This window comes from Ziziphus jujuba, chromosome 9 (assembly GCF_031755915.1).
Source record: "Ziziphus jujuba cultivar Dongzao chromosome 9, ASM3175591v1".
In the NCBI taxonomy this organism is placed as follows: Eukaryota; Viridiplantae; Streptophyta; class Magnoliopsida; order Rosales; family Rhamnaceae; genus Ziziphus; species Ziziphus jujuba.
The window spans coordinates 27,387,399-27,408,225 of record NC_083387.1 but is presented as its reverse complement, the minus strand read 5'-3'; the positions used below and the strand labels follow the sequence as shown (position 1 = coordinate 27,408,225).

General features: G+C 32.2%; 3 protein-coding genes across 12 annotated transcripts; 1 reads left to right on the top strand and 2 right to left on the bottom strand.

Moving 5' to 3' along the window:
• Positions 1-7,496: 7,496 nt before the first annotated feature.
• LOC107427763 (uncharacterized protein At1g10890) lies at positions 7,497-12,330 on the bottom strand. Of its 8 annotated transcripts, none has more exons than XM_048480062.2 (5): positions 11,984-12,330; positions 11,683-11,903; positions 10,457-10,645; positions 8,544-8,763; positions 7,497-7,901 (listed from the first exon to the last, which is right to left on the bottom strand). In XM_048480062.2, exons 2-5 carry the CDS (start codon positions 11,829-11,831, stop codon positions 7,635-7,637), a joined length of 825 nt encoding a protein of 274 aa, XP_048336019.2. In that variant the 5' UTR covers positions 11,832-11,903; positions 11,984-12,330; the 3' UTR covers positions 7,497-7,634. The 8 variants fall into 8 exon arrangements, with proteins under 8 accessions (XP_048336019.2, XP_048336018.2, XP_048322754.2 ...); XM_048480061.2 differs by having other exon boundaries at positions 11,683-11,883; XM_048466797.2 differs by lacking the exon at positions 11,984-12,330 and adding an exon at positions 10,767-10,870 and having other exon boundaries at positions 11,193-11,825.
• A 327-nt stretch (positions 12,331-12,657) lies between these two features.
• On the top strand, positions 12,658-15,201 carry LOC125420252 (phosphatidylinositol N-acetylglucosaminyltransferase subunit C). 3 transcript variants are annotated; one of them, XM_048466791.2, is made up of 2 exons: positions 12,658-13,093; positions 14,195-15,201. In XM_048466791.2, the coding sequence occupies exon 2, from the start codon at positions 14,259-14,261 to the stop codon at positions 15,168-15,170; it is 912 nt and encodes a 303-aa protein (XP_048322748.2). In that variant the 5' UTR covers positions 12,658-13,093; positions 14,195-14,258; the 3' UTR covers positions 15,171-15,201. The 3 variants fall into 3 exon arrangements, with proteins under 3 accessions (XP_048322748.2, XP_048322747.2, XP_048322746.2); XM_048466790.2 differs by having other exon boundaries at positions 14,161-15,201; XM_048466789.2 differs by having other exon boundaries at positions 12,673-13,093; positions 14,230-15,201.
• Positions 15,202-18,678: 3,477 nt separating this feature from the next.
• Positions 18,679-20,261, bottom strand: LOC107427761 (NAC domain-containing protein 104). Its single transcript, XM_048480288.2, has 3 exons — positions 19,751-20,261; positions 19,262-19,542; positions 18,679-19,010 (listed from the first exon to the last, which is right to left on the bottom strand). The coding sequence occupies exons 1-3, from the start codon at positions 19,914-19,916 to the stop codon at positions 18,882-18,884; spliced, it is 576 nt and encodes a 191-aa protein (XP_048336245.1). The 5' UTR covers positions 19,917-20,261; the 3' UTR covers positions 18,679-18,881.
• Positions 20,262-20,827: the final 566 nt, after the last annotated feature.

Sequence of the window (20,827 nt, the reverse complement as noted above, 5' to 3'; positions counted from 1 at the left end):
TTTCCCAACCCAATTTGAATTAGATACCCCCCAAAGAGCCTTAATCAATTCCATTTGGAATCAAACCCATTTTGAATCACCTGAAGAAAAACCAGATTTTATTCAAACCCTTGATAACCTTTGTTTTTACTTACAATCAATCAAACAAAAGCCCGATAGTAAATACTATTCTTATTACATCCTATTTACAGGCCCAAACCCTGGCCTTTATAAAACTTGGTCCCAAATAACCCATGAAATAGCTGGCCAAACCAATACCCAATACCGAGGCTATTATAGTCTCCATGAAGCCCTTGAAATCACCCATAGAGAAATAGGTCCAAAAACCTTTATTCACCCTTGGGTTAGAATGGACCCAGAATTTTCTAAAACTCTCCGTTCTGTCCACAAAATCATTTCTAATCAAGCTTCTAGTTCCCAATCCGCCCAAAAAATGCAACATACCCATCCTCGACCAATCACTGTTATTGCCAACCCACACCATCCCAATAATCAAACTATTCAAGCCCAAGATCCTCTAGATCTCCTCAATAAACCTTACCTAGATCATCCCTTAGAATTCCGAGTTCATGAACTCAAACATAAGAATCAATGTCTTAAACACCAAATTCAAACCCTACTTCATAATAATGCCATCCATCAACTCCATATTAATCACCTCCAAAAAGACCTAGATTTTTGGACCAACAAACAAAAACAACCTCTTAATCAAAACCACGGTTCTACTAGCCATTCCAATCAACCTTTTCAGCTCATTGACAATCCTTATCCTTTAATCAAAAATTCCACCTTACCTTGGAATCCTGCCCGTATCTTTTTCTACCCTAATCAATGGTTACATCAAGATGGTTTACCCAGTGATATTATTTCCCGTATTTGGAAAATCAAAAGAAAACAATTTTATGATGAATTTAATTTCCTCCAAAAAATGTTACGATCATTCATCCAATCACCCAATACCTGTCCCCGTGGTATGTATGCATATTCGGAAGCTGTTTTGCATCCTTCCAATATCAAATGTACCACATGTGACCCTGAAAATATACCCCTTAATCATGTTGGCTGTCCACACCAAATCAGTTATTGTATTTACCGTGTTGGCCTATATGCCGCAACCTTCCACAATTTTATTTACCAAAATAAAACAATCACTTGGGCCACCCTCTTTGACTGGGGATTAGTTGGTACCATTATATTCACCCATACAGATCAAGCCCAAAACTGTACTGAACTAATCAAAATGGCCATCACCTGCCTCTTTTTACCCCATCATTCAGCACCATTAAAACAACAAGGATATATTGCTGCTCACATCACATCCACTCCACCAGAATGGATCCATGGATGGGAACCAGCACGCCACCTAATCACTTTTGAAAAATCAAAATATGCTACTAATCATTTCCGCCAAGACGAACAGGTACGTAGATGTTCCAGTCCAATCACAAAACAATTACGCCATTGGAGAGCTGCTGTGTATGGAGACAACTTTAATCTCCAACATATCACTCAAAAATATTTTTTAGCCAAAGAAAATCAATATACAAAATTATATATACACAATGGATTCAGATATGTATGGAATGATGTATTTGTATCATTTCACTACAAAACAATGTATCCAGACCTTGCTGCTATTTATTATAAAATTTTCAAAAAACAAAGAATCATTAATACAGACAATAATCAAGAATCAGATGAAGACATAGAACTTGATCCAGATGAAGACGATACCTACCAGTTTGGAGATGAAGAAGATCACAACATCAACAACATGTTAGAAGCCTGAAGTCATAATCAATGTCAGGAATCTTTGACAGTACAAAGTTACTTTCAACATTCCACTCACAAAAGCAGATCACGAGACTTTACTGTTCAATCACTATTCATGAACAATAAAAGAAGCCGAAAGCATATCACTATTCAATCAACTATTCATCAACAGGAATCAAGTCCTCCTTTGCCTATAAAAAGGAGCCTCATTCTCATTCCAAATCAAGTTTTTTCTTTGGAAGTTTTTTCTTTCAAGAGTTTTTTACTACTGAAGATAGAGAGAGCTTAGAGAGTTTCTGGCAGATTTCTCCTCTTTCCTCAATCTTCTTCTATCCCAAAAAACTCTGTAATCAATTTATTTATCCTGAGTGTTGAGTGCTTGTAACACTTTGGTTCTTCATAATCAAGTAAGCATTCATATTTATCATTCATATATTTTAATTATTTTATTTTCATATATTGCTTGGCTGGTTATACCGCCTTCAATATTATTTATTTTCATTAAATCATTTATTTTCATTAAATCATTTATTTTAATTAATTATTTTTATTATTCTTGGCTGGCTTTGCCGCCTCTATCTTTTGTCATTTTCATTTCCTTCCGCATATTTATTCATACTCTGTCTGCTTCATCATTCATACTCTACTCGTTGCCCCCTTAAGTTAGTCTTCTATTGAGACTTTTTGATGATTTTTTCATTAGAACCTTTATTAGTAACTTTTAAATTATTTTAAAGATTAAAATTTAAAGATACTTTAATAGACTATATAAATTTAGTAATAGATTAAAATTCCAAAACGACAAAATAAATCAATTTAGATATTATTTAAATCTCATTCATATATTTAAATCTCACAATTTAAAGCAGTTTAAAAATTAATAAGTGAAATTCTGATAGAAAAACTATCAAGATATCATGATAAAAGAATATATATATATATATATATATATATATATTGAGGAACAAGAAAAGATTTTTTTAAAAAAAATTTACCTAAAAAAATTAAGATTCTTTTTTTTTTTTTTAATCTTTTTGGCCAATAAATTGGCTTGTTACAGTATCTTCTAGCTTTAAATTAGAAATGGCAAAAAATTCCACCAACATGTGGACCCTAAAGGAATTTCCACATGGAAATGACCCCCCTGAACTTCAGTATGTTTTAATCACAAATCAGTATCACCTAGAGGAGCAATAATTGACCAAATTTATACTAAAGGATCTGGACCTTGTCAAGAAAGGTTTACGCAGTCCCACCTATAATTGGAAAGTTGGGAATTCCAGAGATATTAAGATGGAAAAATTATTATAAATAAAAAAAAAAAATTGTATTCACTAGCATTAAATTAGAATGACAAAAGTTCCCCTTAATATATGGACCCAAAAGAAATTTCCATGGACATGACCCTTGACCTCTAGCAAGTTTAATCATTAATCAGTATTGCCCACAGAACAAATAGTTTACCAAAATTTATATAGAAAGGATCTCGATATTTTCTGTCTTTTTTTTTTATGTATATATAATATAGAAATGTTGACCTATATATACATATAAATAATATAGAAATGTTGCTAAGTCCAGATAGAGTAATTGGCAAAAGCTGAGCTGTTAATATCGTTTAGGGGAAACAAAATTGACAAAATAATACAAGTTTGAAAATTAAAGTATAAGTTATATTTACATAAAAAAATTTGCTTGAAATGTTAAATTTACAATAGATCATATCAAGAAATGAAAATAAATATAAAATGTACATTGCTTTTCGCAATTAGTCGCTACAGCAGAACGACCTATGCCAATTCTATTCTGGCATTTTTGAGGATTGCCTAATTTTTCATCGAACTTTTTGTGCCTTCTATATAATATACATGTCAATGCTAATATATATATATATATATTAAAAGTGCATAAAGAGACACCAAAATCATCAAATGAAGATTACATCTTATTCTATAAGATAATAATAATAATAATAAAACTATATGAGTAGTAAAGGTAAAGATTTTTCATTATATATGCTCAATTTGGTCGCCCACAATATTATATTTATAAATCAAAATAGGACAATTATAATTTTTTATGCTATTTGAAAGGTGGTACAATAGGATTTGAATAAGAGAGGAAATGAAGAAATCAAACAAAGAAAAAAAAAATATTGAATATAAAAGAAGGTATAATCAATATAATCAAAGCCTAGTTTTCTCGAACTCAACATTATTGGGTAACGACTTGAAACGCTTTTGTCACGCATTAAAATAAAGAGCAAAGCTTGCTTCTTTTTCTAGTCCACAGTTGTGCTAAAGGGAAAATTATGGCACTTGGTCTATGAATGCGTGTTTGATCATTTATAACTTAGGGACCAACTGAATTATTGGAACACAGCTTCTCCAAATGTTTGCCAGCGTTAGGCAATGCCTTGTTCTTCAAGGCATTGTGACTTTGTGACGTGTTAAAATAGACAAGTCAAAATCAATGCTATTTGTATTGTCCTTAACAGGTGTCAGCATGGCATACGCTTTAATGATTGACCTATTTGTGCTCGTGCCATGCTTTACCTGTTTATTTGTATGCTGTAGTATCCATGTTTATATATTCCTGTTTATGCCGGTTTAATTTTTTATTCATGCCAATATGTTTTTTATTCATTTTAATTATTTGTTTATTGAAATTAATACATTTTAAAAAGTGCATCTAACAAATAACTTAATTTAACTACAATAAATTTATTTAATTGTTTAGTAGGCAATTAATATTTACATAAAAGAGAAAAAAAATTGCATAATTAATTGCATGGCTTTGAAGCCAAAACAAATATATATAAATAAACAAAAATATAGTAGTAAACAGTTAAAAAGTTTAAATCTTAAATATTATTAATTTAATAAAGTATTACATTGATAAATTTAAAATAATAATAATAAAACAATGAAAAATATAAGCATATTAATATAGTTTATGTATTCATAAATTATCCATGCCAATCGTCGTGCCATGGGCTCATGTCATATCTAGCCCATTATGGTCTCGTCCCTGCCATGGGCCTCCTAGGCATGGGCAATGCATGTTTCGTGGTTTGCATGGCATAGTTTATATTGTATTTTAATTGTGCCATGTCTATGTTGCCCAATCTATTTTATATGTATATTTTTTTCCACACTAAGATTTTATTTGGTAAAATTTTTTCTATTTTTTATTTTTCAAAGGAACTACCGGAAAAATTATTTTTTACTGGATTTGATTAATAGCTTTTCTAAGGACTTGAAGTATTTTCAAAAACTGTCCAAATACTCCTACAAAAAGGAACAGCTTTTGAACCTTAAGACTCTATTTTGGCATTTGGTATGTAGGATACTATTTGCTATGGAGGACGGGGATCGGTAGGGCTATTATTTTGGATAAGATTAGCTGATAGTATTGTTTTGAGTTTGATGTAGGTAGGGTTGGACTAAAATGTTTTTTTGATAAAAAAAAACTATAGATTAAATTTTTTATTAAAAAAAAACATTTGATTCATTCAATATATGTTCATACCATCATAATAAAATAAAATAAATACTTATTTGTTTGGGTTTTTTTGTTTTCAAAAGTTATTCCATTGCATTAAAAGCCATTTTATATTTTTACTTATTTTCGTTACAATTTTGACAGAAACTTTTACTCAAGAAAAAAAAAAAAAAAAAAGGCAATGGGTTCTAATCCTAAAATTTTGATGCCTCTATTTAATTAAATTGCTTTAAATATATGAATGATAAAAATTAATTTATATATTACGATAGAGAACTGATGGAGCGGTCAAAATTTAAAAAAAAAAAAAAAAAAAAGGGGAAATTGATGCATGCAAACAAAAAAAAAAAGGGAAATTGATGGATGCAGGCGGTTTTTCGATAGCTCAGGTACGAATAACGTGTAAGTCTGACGTGTATTTGGGACGAAGCTTGAGCCACCTCTTCGCATAGGTCATCTTGTCCTGTATTTTGTGGGACTATTTTAGCATTCAGGATTACTAAACGCATTCCATTTGCAGCCGCAAACAGCGAATTGGGTCATCTAGCCCTCTTCTGCCTACCACTATTGTTGTGGGGGATTTGCATAGATAGAGTGTAATATCATATAGCTTTTTGTAATTTGCAAGTCACTGTGGCAGTTTGAATATGATGTTAAAAAGAGGGATTTAAGGAAACATTTGTAGCTCGGAAAGTGTATCAAATTTATTTTTCTTTACTAACAAGTCTACTTTTCTTACAATATTTCAGGAAGTGTGTTGGCACTCTTGCTTTGCAATTTACTATTTTCTAATCATTTTCCATTCCTGAAGGAAACAAGCTAGCTGAAAGTCCCCTCCACTCCCATTTCCTCCCACACCATCCTATGAAGATTCTAACCATCTCTTCACCATATCCTGAAAATTCCATGCAGTCCTAACGTCAACTGATACATAGAACCAAAGATTCCTCATCCAACACTGAAAGAGTAAAAGCATATGACCCAACTTTAATTAAATAATTTGTGGGTGTAAAAAAATAAATAAATAAATAAATTTTGCATGGAAATATAAATAAATAAATTTACAACTTTAATTAAATATAATTTATATATATATTTTGTAAATATAAATATAATTTCTAAACTTTTTATTTTTTTTAAAAAAAATAAAAACTATAATTACAAAATAATTCAATCCAATTCAATTTCTATACCAAACATGGGACAACTAATCTATCGTTCAGTCCGAAACTATACCAAACACGGTACTGTATTATTCTATCATATCCAATCCTATCTGATTCAAACCTATCATATTCGATCCGGACCTATCCGGTGTACCAAATGCCCCCTTAAGGTTTTAAAAACCAGAAAGAACTTTTCAAAAGCTATATCAAACAGGATCTAAATGCTAAAACGATCTAAATGCTAAAACTAAACTAGTCAGTATCATTTACTGTTTCTCATTTTACCCTTTTTCAGCTATAACTTAGACAATTGCTTCAAGTTCTCCAAAATATTTTCTTCAACTCCTCCAAAGATCTTACCAATTCGGAAAGAACTGGATCTTCATTCAAGAATCTTATGCGTTTCAACGGCCAGTTGAGACCCTAGAATAAGTACAAATTCTTTCTTTTCGCAATGCAATATTCTTCACTACAAATATTACCAAAATATAAAAGATTCGTCACTACAAAAGGATATTAGTAACCCCACCATTAACTACTCCATTTATTAATTTCATGGTACTAGAAATACATGCCCTGCGGCCAAAATCCATATGTTGCATGTCCAAAACGAAAACCAAGCCTGGTCTTGAAAACCTTTTGCATAAAGACAAAGATGCACTAGATACATAGCCGGAACAGCCATTGATTGTGGGTTGATGAAGTGTACTATCGAATAGAAAACCAAGCAGAATATTCAATGTTTAATTTAAAAACCTTGCAAAGCATTTTAATAACGCTCTCAGTCCTGAAATAGAAGAATTTCTAAGAGCAGTACAAATACGTCATCCGCTCCAGCTGAGAGAGGAGAAGTCCGAAATGGGAGATTTTAAGGTCCCACTCGAGTATCCAAGAGAACTTCCCAAACATTTCTCACCCACGAGCCTCCTCATACGTATAATGCATCTTTGGGTCTTTCTAATAAAAACTAAAATCATATTTGACATTAACGAAGCCGGCAAATATTGGAAAAGGAAAGTAAATATGGTAGAAGAACCAAAAACAAAGGCAGAGTGGCAACAAAACTAAGACCCAAAAATTGTATTTACCAGATATATATCCTCAAATTACAGATGCAATCCAAGCACAAAATATTTATAAGAGATTAAAGCTTTTTTCACTTTCTTTCATTTCATACAATTGTATATAATATTACTTGGAGCCTATTGCAAACGACAGTTTTGGCCTTGACTTGTTCTTACCCAACAATTTCATCTGGTTCTTCTGTTCCTGCTCCTCTTCTTGTTTCTTCCTTCTCATAGCCTCTTCTTTTTGCCTCTGAAGCTCTTCTAGCTCCCGATACCGTTCCTCCTCCCTTCGCTGCTGCTCCAAAGCTTCCCTTCTTTGGGCTTCTTCAACCCTCCTCCGATTTTCTTCAAGCAACCTCTCTAGCTCTTCTTTCTCTTGCCGAACTTGTTCCTGTGAACCAAAAATCAAAAATTATCGAGGCACTGATAAGCACAATAAAATGTTTTCTTTCATAATTACATGAATTAATTCAAATGCCTTAATGAAAGAGATGAAGAACAAGATTAAAAAGTTTCTGAAGACCAGCTGCCAAGATCTTCAAAAATGAAATACTCTCAGACAAGTTAGTTGCAAATATATTCATCAATCAATTTTGTTTATCTCCATTGTTAAATGTTCTCTTTACTTGAATTTAAAATATAACTATTAGGTTCTCAATAAAAAAATTTCAAATTAAAAGTTATCACCACTTTGAAAATTGTAACAAACTCAAGGGAAAACAAGTAAGAACTCCCTTTGCTGTCAAAATTGTTCATACATTAAATCTAAAGAACTATGGTATAATGTCATAAAACTGTTTTTCCTTACCCTAACTTACAAACGTTGTTTGCCTAGTAAACTACAGTATAATATATAACTAAATATAAGACAATAAAAGAACAAGAAGAGCTGAATAGAAAAACAAATTGACCACAAGCACTGTTAATTGCTAAAGGTGTCAAATTCAGCATAATATGGAATGCAATGCGGCTATAGACTTACACCAAGTGGCAGAAGAATGACAGAAGAAAAGTATAGCACAAAACCATTTACCTCCTTTTGTCTAGCCTCGATAAGAGCAGCTTCCTTTTCTTTTTCAAGTTGAGCTCCAACTTCATCAAGAAGTTTCTTCCGCCCCTCCTCCAATCGCCTCTGTATTTCTACTTTAATCTCCTCAGAGTTTAAGCTCTCTTCGACCTTTCTAGAAATTGCTTCTTCCACTCTCTTTGCAGTCTCCTCTTCCACCAGTTTCAATTCTGCTTCCTGTTGTCGCCTGAGCAGACATGAGAAAATGTTAAGCAGGAAAGTGACCTCTTTCCGTCAAAGGGTGAAAATGCCACACTTCCGTTGAATGTCTTCAATCCAAGCAACAGGAACTATCACAATACTAAACGTATAATACCTCCTTTCTTCTCTTTCTATGTCTAATCATTATCTGTGCTATAATAAATGGCAAACTAACCTTCATGAAGGCAAAGGCACTAAACAATATGCTTATGCTTTTAAGGCATACCTCTAACCGAATCCTGATCCAAACAATCAATTTCAAAACTGGTGAACAGTAGATAGTAGACAAAAGAAGCACCCATTTTGATCATCATATAAAACAAGTTGAACTATAGCAGTATCTTCCTTGAGAAAAGCCTGTGGAGAAAAATGTCAAGTAAACCTGCTGCAGGTTTAAAACTGATCACCGACATTCTTCAATTTTGAACTACATGCATTTTTTACATTAAGAAAGATGGAAGTTCAAAAATGTATGGCCAAATTTTAGTGCTTTTTGAGACCAAAGCACCATAGCATTGACATAAGCTCAGAATAGAATGCTCAAAAAACACTAATGGAGAAAAAGAAAGGCCCCACATTTGCGAAGCACTACCATCATTTGGGATATCAACACAAGCCATACAAGCCCAAGAAATGGTGCATCCCAACTAAAGCCTAACCTGACCTGCATTTGATACCATACTAAGCACAAACTATGCACGGATGAGTTTCTTAGGTAGGACATAACAAAAAAATAACGAATCACGCACTTAATCAATTAATTAAAAAAGTTTTGGAAATCATCAAGATTTATCGTAATATTCTTTTTTAATCCTTTATATAAGATCCCATTTATACCAAATAACCAATTAATGCCCAATACTCCAAAAGCAAGATTGTGCAGGAATAAGAATTAAGGCTTAAGAGAAGACGGCGTTGTGCATAACCATAAGAGAAACAAATGACTTCATTCATTTTAAGTTTGAACTGAGAACATCTGAAATAGCCATAACAGGTCAGTTTAGCAACATGGCTCAAATAAATATTTAAGATTAATTAACTTTGAAAGGAAATCAGTAAAAGGAAATTCTTAACACAAGTATACAACTGTATCAATACACATTTTTACTTTGAATGCATCCTCCAATTGCAAGTAGTAAGTACAGTGTCATATAAAGGAATTATTCAGATTATATGTGTCCAACTGAAGAATATCATTTCATTTCTTCGCAATTTCAACTCCAGAAATTTATCGTTGAGGAAAAGATAAAGAGGTTAAATTATATATTAAGCAAGATCAAATAACCCGCGTCATGTGCAAGAATATCAGCCCAGAGTTTAATCCCTTACGAAATTGACAAAAATAGCATTTAAAAAAGAAAAGTAACCATACTTTCTAATGGACACTGAAAAATAATAATACTTTGAATGGCTATAATCAGCTAAAAAATTGACATTTCCAAATATACATCTAGTAAATGATATACCCAGAAATTATTGACATAACCCATAACTGAATTCAAAAACTAAAGTGATTCAATACATTTCATGAATTATATACTGCAGGAGAAATAAGATAAACAGATCTCTTGAAAGGATAGCAACTCTGAAGACATTTCCTTCTTTTTATTTATTTTTTTTTCCAAGAAAACAGAGGATTAATAATGTTAACACACAATTTGAAGATTAATGATTTATACCTTTTCTTTTCCTCCTCTTCTTTTTTCAAAACTTCACTAGATATTTTGCGCTCTATTGAGCCAAGACTTGAGGAACTTGTACTTCCTTGCTTCTTATGGCGTCTTGGCGTAGGCGAACGACTTCTACGTCTTCTTAGAGTAGGTGAACGACTTTTACGCCGTCTAGGGGAAAGAGAAGGACTTTTTCGTCTGTGCAGCAATATAAAATTAATTGAGTAACAACCATCAATAGAGCACATAATGCATATAATCCACAACTATCAAGCCAGCCATCACGTAGCCCAAGAAATACAAAGACATGTACAGTTACCTCATACATTGTTAAGAATAACCTTTGTTTGCTCCATCTTTTATCACATGAAGAACCAAATGTCACAAGCGAGCAACAAAAGGACACCCAACGGCACCCAGCACCTGCTCACTTCCCATAGATGGGAAGAAACTGAGTTCTTTTAATTTATTCGGAAGAGCATGCATTCTATCTCGCCCTGACAACACTATTTTTATTCGACTGTCACTCCAGAAAATCATATTTGGCATCTTTCTTCTTATCTTTATTTTCACTTTTTTCTTATTATTATTATTATTTTTTTAAAACAGAATCAGAAACTGATTTTGCTAAATGATCCTATATCGTCAACATTTACTCCCAGCGTCAGCTAGCATAATCATCAAATTTTAGAATCACATAAGTAGCACTTGGACATAAGCATGACAGCAGTGAAGCCTAATGTACCAGTCAAAATGTTTCCATAAGGAGCAGAGACAGAAAATTCCGACACGTCAAAAGCATAGCAAAGGTAGACACTCAAACCACTCATTCCTGTCCACTTAAACATGTACAAACAGATAAGTTCAATGGCAGATCAATTTGCATGTAAAACTCAAATTAAAAAGTAACATTCAACATATGACCCCATTACTTATCTCAACAAATTCGATAGTAATTCCAAATTTACAACAACCATTTTTTCCCGTTTATTGTCCACTCATACCATTCAATATAATTAATTTAAGCTCTATCCAAAAACTGCTTCGACATTGAAATTATACAAGTTCCAACCATCAAGAAGCAAGGATTAAGATGCGTACAGTAAAAGTCGAACATTATGTAAATCCAAACCGCATCAGCAATATGTGAGTCCCCAGTCTTTCTTAAGAGTAGCTTGACAATTAGCTAATATAAAATTCAGCATTAAACAAAGCAAGAACATAAACGGGATCACCTGCTATGCGAATAGGATGAATATGGAGACCGGTTTCTTTCTCTCCTGCTTCTTCTGCTATACCTATGTCCTACTGGAGATGGCGAACGCCTTCTCCTATAAGACGGTGATCGAGACCGTGACCTTGACCTTGACAAATCCCTAGGCATCTCGATTTCAACCTCTACAGCTCACACAGACAACAATCCTTGCAAATTTTCCCTAAAAAAAAAAATAAAAACCTAATCCAATCAAAATCGCACCAAAATTTACAAAACGCACAAATTTTGTTTTTCCTTCGCAGAGTAATTGAAATACGTACAGGAAATGCATGGAAATCTATTGGAGGGACTCGAATGGTTAGACGTTCGCACCGGATATTCGAAAAATTCGAAACTTCCGGAGCTTCAAAATCTCACGCCTAACCCTTCTCAAAATCGAATACAGCGTCTTCGGTGAAGAAGATCGAAGGAAGAGAATCGATCTGATATCGCTCAAGAAGATTGAAGATCGAGCAGAATGGAGAAATGGACAGGAGGAGGATGTTTCAGCAAAGAAGAGAAAGAAAGGCACACCAGAGAACGGCGTACGATGAAAGATTGTAACCTAACGTTACGCACTTTTTCCTTCTTCTTTTTTTTTTTTCTTTTTTTTTTATTCTTTTACAATCCCAAAAAGGAAAATATTATATATATAATTAGAATTTTTTTAAAAAACAATTGTAAAAGCGTATTTCGTAATGTTTTTTTTCTTTTTTTTCTTTTTTTTTGGGGCAAATTTATAACTGTATTTTTATTCTCATGGTCTTCTTTCTAAAATAATAATAATTTGTTATTATTAGATTTTTTTCACTCATCAACTTTTATATATTTATGTTAAAAATGAAATATATGATAGAAAAATCATTACAAAAATGTTTGTTTTTTATTTTTTTACAAAAAAATGTTCGTATTCTCTATCAGTTAAAAAAAAAAATTTATTTTATCCTCTAAATAATTAATTTAATTATTCAACAATTAAAGGAAAATAATAATGTCCTGATAGTTTTTGGCTACAATTGTAATTAATGCACTCCTTACCTCTCCTGAAAACGCACCGTTTTAACCTTCCTTCACCACTACCACCCCAGCCCAAATCGTTCCGGTATTCAATATTTCCGTTCCCTGAGATTTTCTGCGATTCTCTTCCTTTGTTTCTGGGCAGCCTCATATTCGATTTTTCTCCATTTGCGCTCAATCTTCAATCTTCCTCAGCGATATCAGATCGATTTTCATGCTTCGATCTTCAACAACGAAGACGATATTTTTTTATTTTTCGGAGGCTTAGGCTTGAGATTGAAGCTCCGCCTGTTTCCAATTTTTTTCGATTCTCCGGTGCGACGTCTAACCGTTTCACTTGGTAATCGATTTCCATGCATTCGGGTCGGGAAAAGGTACGAAATTCAATTTACACTGCGATAGAAAAAGAAAAAGGAAAAAAAAAAAATTGTGCATTTTTTAATTTCGATGTGTTTTCGATTGGAATTAGGTGTTTCTAAACTTTTGGTTGTTGTAATTATTACATGTCTTAAGTTGATAGGATTTCTTTTTTTTTTTTTTTTTTTCTGGCTCAAACATTTGAGATTGATAACTTTAGGCTGTTATGTGATTCTAAAATCTAAAAAATTTGATGATTTTGCTAATTAACTTAACGAATAAAACGTTGATGATATAGGATGTTTTGGCTAAATCTCAGTTTCTGATTTTGTTACAAAATGGTTGTGCCAGTGCCACTGAAAAACTTTTTTTTTTTTTTTTCCATATGTTTCTCATTTCCATTTCCTTATATCTTTGACTGCACCTAAAATTCTGTTTCAGGATTCAGCTTCTTTATTTTTTTGTTTTTGGGTGGAGTTGTAGTAACCACTACTTAGTTAAGAGAATCAAAACTGATTGGTTTTACTTTTATATTATTACACATGTGAATGTGTTTTTGGGGGGATCATTTTATTGGGCAAAGTCTAGCTGCCTGCTAAATATGTCTAATCTATCTTAACATATTGAAGCACCTTCTTTTTTCAAAAACAAAAAAAAAAAAAAATATATATATATATATATATTGAAGCACTTTACATATTGTTCTTTTGGTAAATATAACATCGAGGGAAGACAGAACTGCAAATCATATGTAGTTCTGGGAATGTGAAATACACATCCTACCCTGCCATCAAAGAATGAAGGGCAGTTATATTGCAGTTATATTTATATATATATGTGTGTGTGTGTGTGTGTGTTTATATGTGTATATATATATATATATATATAGCTAGAAATTGTTGCGCAGGAAGTTTATTAGTTCTGTTACATGTATAATATAGCTAGAAATTGATGCACCGGAAGTTTATACTTCTGTTATATATAAAATACATGTTGTATATGTGGACAGGTTATTCAACTTCAAATGAAATAGTCAACATATCAACATCTTTTAACCATTTCTTCTAATTGATTGGGTTTACAGATTTGGAGTCTGAATTTTTGCTTTACTGCGGCAGTTTTGTTCTTGATGACAATTTAAATTTGGTGGCAGCTACATTTGCACTAGGCATCTAAACTTTCATGGATACTAGCATTTCTGAGAGCAGTTCCCCAACTCAACTAAAATGGAGAAAAGTGGCTTATGGAGGGATGCAGCCTGGGTTTGATGATAACCACACCGATGAAACTTTCCTTGAAGAGATGGTCACAAATGCCAATGTCGTTAAAAGGAACATGGTAAATTTGATGCTGGATTCAGTTTCCATCTCTCAATATCTGTGTATTGTCTCATTGGTTGTCATGGTTTGGACCTACACCCTTAGATCAACTCTTGACGAAAATTCACTATTGTTTCTTGATTTCGGCCTTCTGGGATTGGGTTTCCTAGTCCTGTTGCTAACTGAAGAAATGCTTTCCCTTAATCTCCTCTTTCATTATTTTCTAAATATTTCCTTTTTTATGACTGGGTTATATGTTTTGGCTCCAATATATCACACTCTTACAAGGTCCATAAGCTCTGACTCCATTTGGGCAGTGACTGTTGGACTTCTTTTGATCCATCTCTTTCTCCATGACTATTCAGGATCTACCATAAAAGTTCCAGGGGCTCTTAAGAATCCTAGCTTGACCAGCTGCATCTCTTTAAATGCTTCGGTTGTGGCCTCAGTTTTTGTTGCTTCACGCCTTCCATCGAGGCTGCATGTTTTCGCCCTCATGTTATTCTCTTTGCAAACCTTCCTTTTTGCTCCATTGGTTAGTTACTCTATTAAGAAGTACTCCTTTTGCTTGCACATTTGGTTTTCTTTCGGCCTGATGATGATCACATTAGCTTTTGTTTATACACTGCATAGTTTACTTTTCGTGTTGTTGTTAGGTTTATTGGTTTTCATTACTGTAATCTGCCCTTATTGGCTTATACGGATTCAAGAATACAAGTTTGAGATCAATGGCCCATGGGATGAGGCTAAACTTTGTTTTGATATAACAGATTGAATATTTTGAAAGATGGCCCCATTATTTGAAATATTTTTCTTCTTTTCTTCTGTTTCCTTAGCATGTGTTTTTTGTTAATATTGTCATCTGTCACATTCCATAAATTATGATTCTTTATCACTGATGTGGGTCAAGAAAAGCTTTCGTCCAAAATGCAAGGTTGCTTTGCCTATATTGTCTTGGTATCTAAGATTCACATTGTGAAGCTATTGCGTCCATAGTCTTGAAAGTATTTGGTTGATTCAGAACTGCTAGAGAGATGATCACTTGCTTTAAGGCTGCATTAGTCTTGAAAAATACCAAATTCTTAACAAGGTAACTCGAACTAAACATATAAAACCAAAAGAAAAGAAAGAAGAAAACCTTCAAGCCTAAATATCAATTTTATTGGTAGTTATAAATATATTTTTTTACATTTCCATTTTGCTTTTATTTTATCAATATTTTTAAAGGATAACAATAGGTTATTTTTATTATGTCTTGCTTAAATTCTCAATCGTAGACCTTTATCCTTGAATTTTTCTTCTTTTGTTGTACCTTTATCCTTTTTGAATCAATGGCCCAATTTTCACGAGTCGGTTATTAGTCTACATATGGCGTGAGCCTTCAATTGTTTGTTTCTTTTTTCTTTTCTTTGTAGTCAACACAAAACCTAATCAATCACTAATCAATTTGTAACCTATCAACGAAAATCTGAGCCATCTAATGCTGAATTTCACGTTATTTCCAATCAATTTCTTATCTTAATAGTCAAACCAATTTCATACAAAGAATTGTCTTTTCCATTCGTTTATCGTAAGAATTGTCTTTTCCATTTGTTTATAGTCTTCCTTTCAATAATGTTCAATGGTGACCATTTTAATTGTTTGACTTTTCGATTTTAGTTTATAGTTAAACTTCAATCAATGCTATCGTTTTTTTTTTGTTTTTTTTATTTTTTACTCAACATCTTTTTCATGATTGGTCATTTCTGTTAGGTCCTATAAATTATTGGAAGTTATGTTTAAGAATAAATAAATTCTATGCAAATTATAAGAGGTAAAAGTTCCATAAAATTTAATTAACTTTAGTAAGAGTTAATGGTCCTATAATACTAGTTAAAAAAAAAAAATTAGAACATTCTATGCATAGTTTAGGACTTGCGTTTTTTAGAGTTTTGACATAAGTAAAAGAAAAATTCAAGAACGTAATAAAAAAGATAAATATCCACTAGTTAACTAGGTTTCAATCTGTTGAGATTGGATAATTTTCATAGAATATACCATAAACTAAGGGTCTTGAGCTGTAAAACTCGTTAAGGCCTTGAACAAGACGATAATATTTCTTAATCACCATCGACGAAAATTTCTAAACCCACATTAATTCTGAAAAGGGTTAAAGTTTTAAAATTAAAAATTTTACAGATATTTTTCAACACTCACAATCATTATAGATGCATCAAATCAATGTGACGTCACCCCGATTTTGAGATACATAAGAGAGCACCACAAACTTTCTTAGAAACCTTTTGGATACAGAAGAAAGATCCGTTTTTGTCAATAATTATTAATATTCTTTTAAAAAAAATCTATGTATATGCTTTTCCAATTTCTATAGTTGAAAAAGGAAAATAGTACCATTGTTATAAGTCTTCATCAAACAGGCTTAGTGATATCCACATTTATATGTCAATTCCTAGCATATATAATTGTCTTTTAATATTTAAAAAGATTGAGTTGTTACCATCTCTGGTCAACGACAAAAATTTTAGGCAGAAATTCAAGCTCATTAAATGAACAAAAGATGTTGAAATTTTTATATTAAATCAATACCAACTCATAGGTTAGGTGTTTGTTTTGAAAAATAACATAAAATAAAATAAAATATTTCTGGTATAGGTGTCAAAACTGGATAGATACATAAATGTGCATTTTCCTTTTTATTAGATTATAAAGAGCATGATTTCATTCAAATTCAAATTTAGATTTTAAGAACAATAAACAATTAATAATGTCTGAATTATGGACAATGCTAGGATTCCAAATTTTAGCTTTCTAATTTTTATTTTTTTTAAATAATGTTTTTTATGGACAGTGAAATATACAGAAACAGTTAACGTTCAAATGGTTAGTGGAGAAAAATTTAGAAGCTTAAGCATTTTCCTTTTGCTAGTGTTACATGCATCAAAAAATTTATGAAAAATATTTACTAAATTACACTTGTCAAGATATTATAGATCGTTATATTAATATAATTTGCAATCAGATCTTATATTAGGTGTTAGGTCATGTTATCAATAATAAATATATAAATATAATTTTAGATGTAACACTATAGGACCTTAGGCCCCCAACATAAGATGGATGACAATAAAAAATTATATATCTATATATAAATTTTTTGATGAATAATATATATATATATATATATGAAAATTTTATAATGCGGATCATATCTAAACCGATGCTGCACCGTAAAACTATTATATATATATATAATTAGTAATTTTTTTATTTTAAAATATTTTTATTCTAGATAGTTTTTAAAAATATTTTACTATATATAATGGGACATTATATAAAAATTATATATCTAGCTAAAAATGAGACAGAAAATTCCTATATAGTAGAAACATTTTATGAATAGAATAATACAGCGTTTCACAAAATATTATAGAATGTTGATTTTAATTTTACACAGCCTACAGTATATCTCGCAATATATTATGAAACGTGATTGCTTAATTTTTCTTGAATTTTTTTATCCTAAAGAATGGAACTATCTATATATATATAACATGTGCATCCATCCATACAGTGAGGGAAGGGCATGTGTGTATGCACCATATATGGATGCTCTTTAACCCCAAAAAAAAATATGGATGCTTGCATCATATATGACAGCATGCTTCTCTAAGCAGGCACCAATAAAAAAATTGGTCGTTGCCATTCATACAACAACCAAATGCCATCAAAAACATGAAAAAAGTTATATATAGAAAAGGCATTTCATTTTATTTGAGAGCTTCAGATCAGTTTGTGCTCTCAATGGGCTGCTGCATACTTACCATTACAGTGCTCTCTGGGCTCCACACATCTCTCTCTCTCTCTCTCTCTCTCTCTCTCTCTCTCTCTCTCTCTCTTTCTCTTTCTCTCTCTCTCTCTAACACGTGATCATCCCAATCCCAAAACAAAAGATAAAGACAAATATTAAGCCGCTCTTCCTCATCCATTTTCCAAGTGCACACATCTTCCATGCAACACATTTGGTTTTCTCTTTCATTCTTGATTGGATTCATTTTCATATATATACCAACACATATGCTTCTGTGGTGGATATTGTACCTTATTTGGCCCACTAAAGGTGTCAACATTTGGAACGGAAAGCAGGAAAAGTAACAGTACCCTTGGGTAATTTAGATTTATGTATATTAAAATTGTCATTCCCTGTTTTTTTCTCTTGCAGCCCACAAATTTTTTTCCTTTTTTTTTTTTTTTTTTTTTTTGGGTGAAAACTTGCTGCCCACAAATTGATAATAATAATAATAATACCATTAGCAAAGTACAAGGAGAGCACTTGGTTACAACAATTTAGTTGAAGAAATAATGAACAACTTCTTCTACATCTGGATAAAGGTAGCTAACTTGCTTTATATATAAAAAGACCATTCTTGGATCTTCTTTTTTTTTTTTTTGGCTTCCTTTTGCAGTTTTCTTTCACTGAACTTGTAATCTAATTTGGCAAGCTAATTTCATCAAGATCATCAAGAGATAAGAAAACTTCATCCAAGCATGAAAGCTCTGTTCCATCATCATCTTCATCACGCTCATACACTCTACAAACCACCCATTTACTATAATCCTGAAAACACCAACACAAATACCAAAATCATCAATAACTTATGTACACACATATATACAGTCCCATTATAGTGGGTATGGGTAATTTTTACGAAAAGACTGCGGATTACACGTAATCCATATATATGAAAGAAAAAAAAACAAAAATGATCTTTCAACGTCAAAAGATTACCTACGCCCACTATAGCACGAATTTGTATAAATACATACATACACATACATATATATAAATAAAATGTATTATATACTAACTATTTTTTTGGTTGATCTTCCTTTGGATGATGATCTTGATGAGGAAGAAGAAGCAGAATCTGAGAGATGATATTCATGCATTATCCAATTGGTTTTAATGCCGGAAGGAGATTCCCCCAGGTAGAACACCAAGTATTTCTTTGTTCCAACTCTTCTACCGGAGCTTGAGAGAACAGCTTCCTCAATTCCCATTGCTTTCCAATACCCATTATTCGTAACCCTTTCGTTCTGAGTTTTTCTGCTGAAGAAGTACCATTGATTCCCTTCCTCCAAAGCTTTACCTATAAGTACACACATCAGTATGTACTATATACACTGCCATGCATCCATGTCATTGCATGTATTATGTATGTCCATCCCAACTGCTAGAATTTTACCATACTATTGTGCATCCAATTATATGAGAAGGAAATGAGGAAAAACTCATAGCATGTGCAATACATAACATTTTCGTACACCTAATATATATATATATATATATATACGTACCTGTGAGGTCCCATGGATCATAGGGGTAGAGATCGAGATCGGGGATGACGTCGGGATGGCAAGGCAAAAGGGAAGCCTTACGATGAAGGAAATGAACAACAAGCTCTTCATCTGTGGGATAGAATCGAAAACCAGGAGGAAGATTGACATTGTTATGATCTCCCATAACTCAAAATTAATATTATTAGGAAAAGCAGAGAAAAAACAAAAAGGAGGAGAAGAAAGATAACAAAATGAATAAGGAGGGGGAATGATATAATTGGTGGTAATAAAGGAAAAGGGTTTAAGTTGTAGATGATATTTATAAGTGTCCAAAGAGAGAGAATATATGTGACGTGAGAAAGAAGCAGAGGAAGGAGATTTGATCAAAGTAAAATCATAAACAGGGGAGTTTCAAATAAAAATGAGAAAAGAGTGCTTTTTAATTAATCTTGCTGCTTCCAATACGGCCGCCAACGGAACATGTTGGATGCTTACTAAGTAACGGGGAATTTTTAGAAGAGAGAAATGGTAGTGCCACAAAAAATAAAAATTTGGGTACCTTTCTATATGTGTTTTATATACTCCATGCTATTAATTATTGCTTCTTTCTTTTTCTTTTTTTTTTCTTTTTTTCTTAAGAAAAAAAAATATATATATAAAATTTGAGACATGGGCGTGGGTCATCAGCACACTTCATGCTGATATCATGCATCTTGGGGTATCCACGTGTCAAATGAGAAAATGGGTTTGGTCCTGGACCAATATTTAGAACTTGGATAGGCCCCACTTTTCATTTTGGAGGAGTGTGTGTGTGTGTTTTGCGCCTATATACAAACAATCATTTATCATAATTATTATGGTTTTTTGTTTCTTTTCATTAGAAAATATATAAGTCATCTATAAAAAATTAAGTTATGGGTCATTTTTCTTTCTCCATATGCATCTCCCTTAGGAATAGTAATGAATGGTTTTTAGTAGGACAATTGAGAGATCTCAAACGCACACTTCACATGAAAACGTACCAATAAATAATTATCAAAACTATTCCTTAGGATGTGGGAGTTCAACAAGATTTGCTAAGGTCACTGTTGGACA

What these genes read in the sequence shown, in the direction of transcription:
- LOC107427763 (XM_048480062.2), bottom strand. Translation starts at nt 11,831, where the DNA reads ATGCCTAGGGATTTGTCAAGGTCAAGGTCACGGTCTCGATCACCGTCT. An exon ending in TCATCCTATTCGCATAGCAG is followed by an intron (nt 10,646 to 11,682) that starts GTGATCCCGTTT and finishes ATTGCTGCACAG; the next exon opens with ACGAAAAAGTCCTTCTCTTT. An exon ending in TCGAGGCTAGACAAAAGGAG is followed by an intron (nt 7,902 to 8,543) that starts GTAAATGGTTTT and finishes TTTGGTTCACAG; the next exon opens with GAACAAGTTCGGCAAGAGAA.
- LOC125420252 (XM_048466791.2), top strand. Translation starts at nt 14,259, where the DNA reads ATGGATACTAGCATTTCTGAGAGCAGTTCCCCAACTCAACTAAAATGG.
- LOC107427761 (XM_048480288.2), bottom strand. Translation starts at nt 19,916, where the DNA reads ATGGGAGATCATAACAATGTCAATCTTCCTCCTGGTTTTCGATTCTAT. An exon ending in TGATCCATGGGACCTCACAG is followed by an intron (nt 19,543 to 19,750) that starts GTACGTATATAT and finishes GTGTACTTATAG; the next exon opens with GTAAAGCTTTGGAGGAAGGG. An exon ending in GAAGATCAACCAAAAAAATA is followed by an intron (nt 19,011 to 19,261) that starts GTTAGTATATAA and finishes TGGTGTTTTCAG; the next exon opens with GATTATAGTAAATGGGTGGT.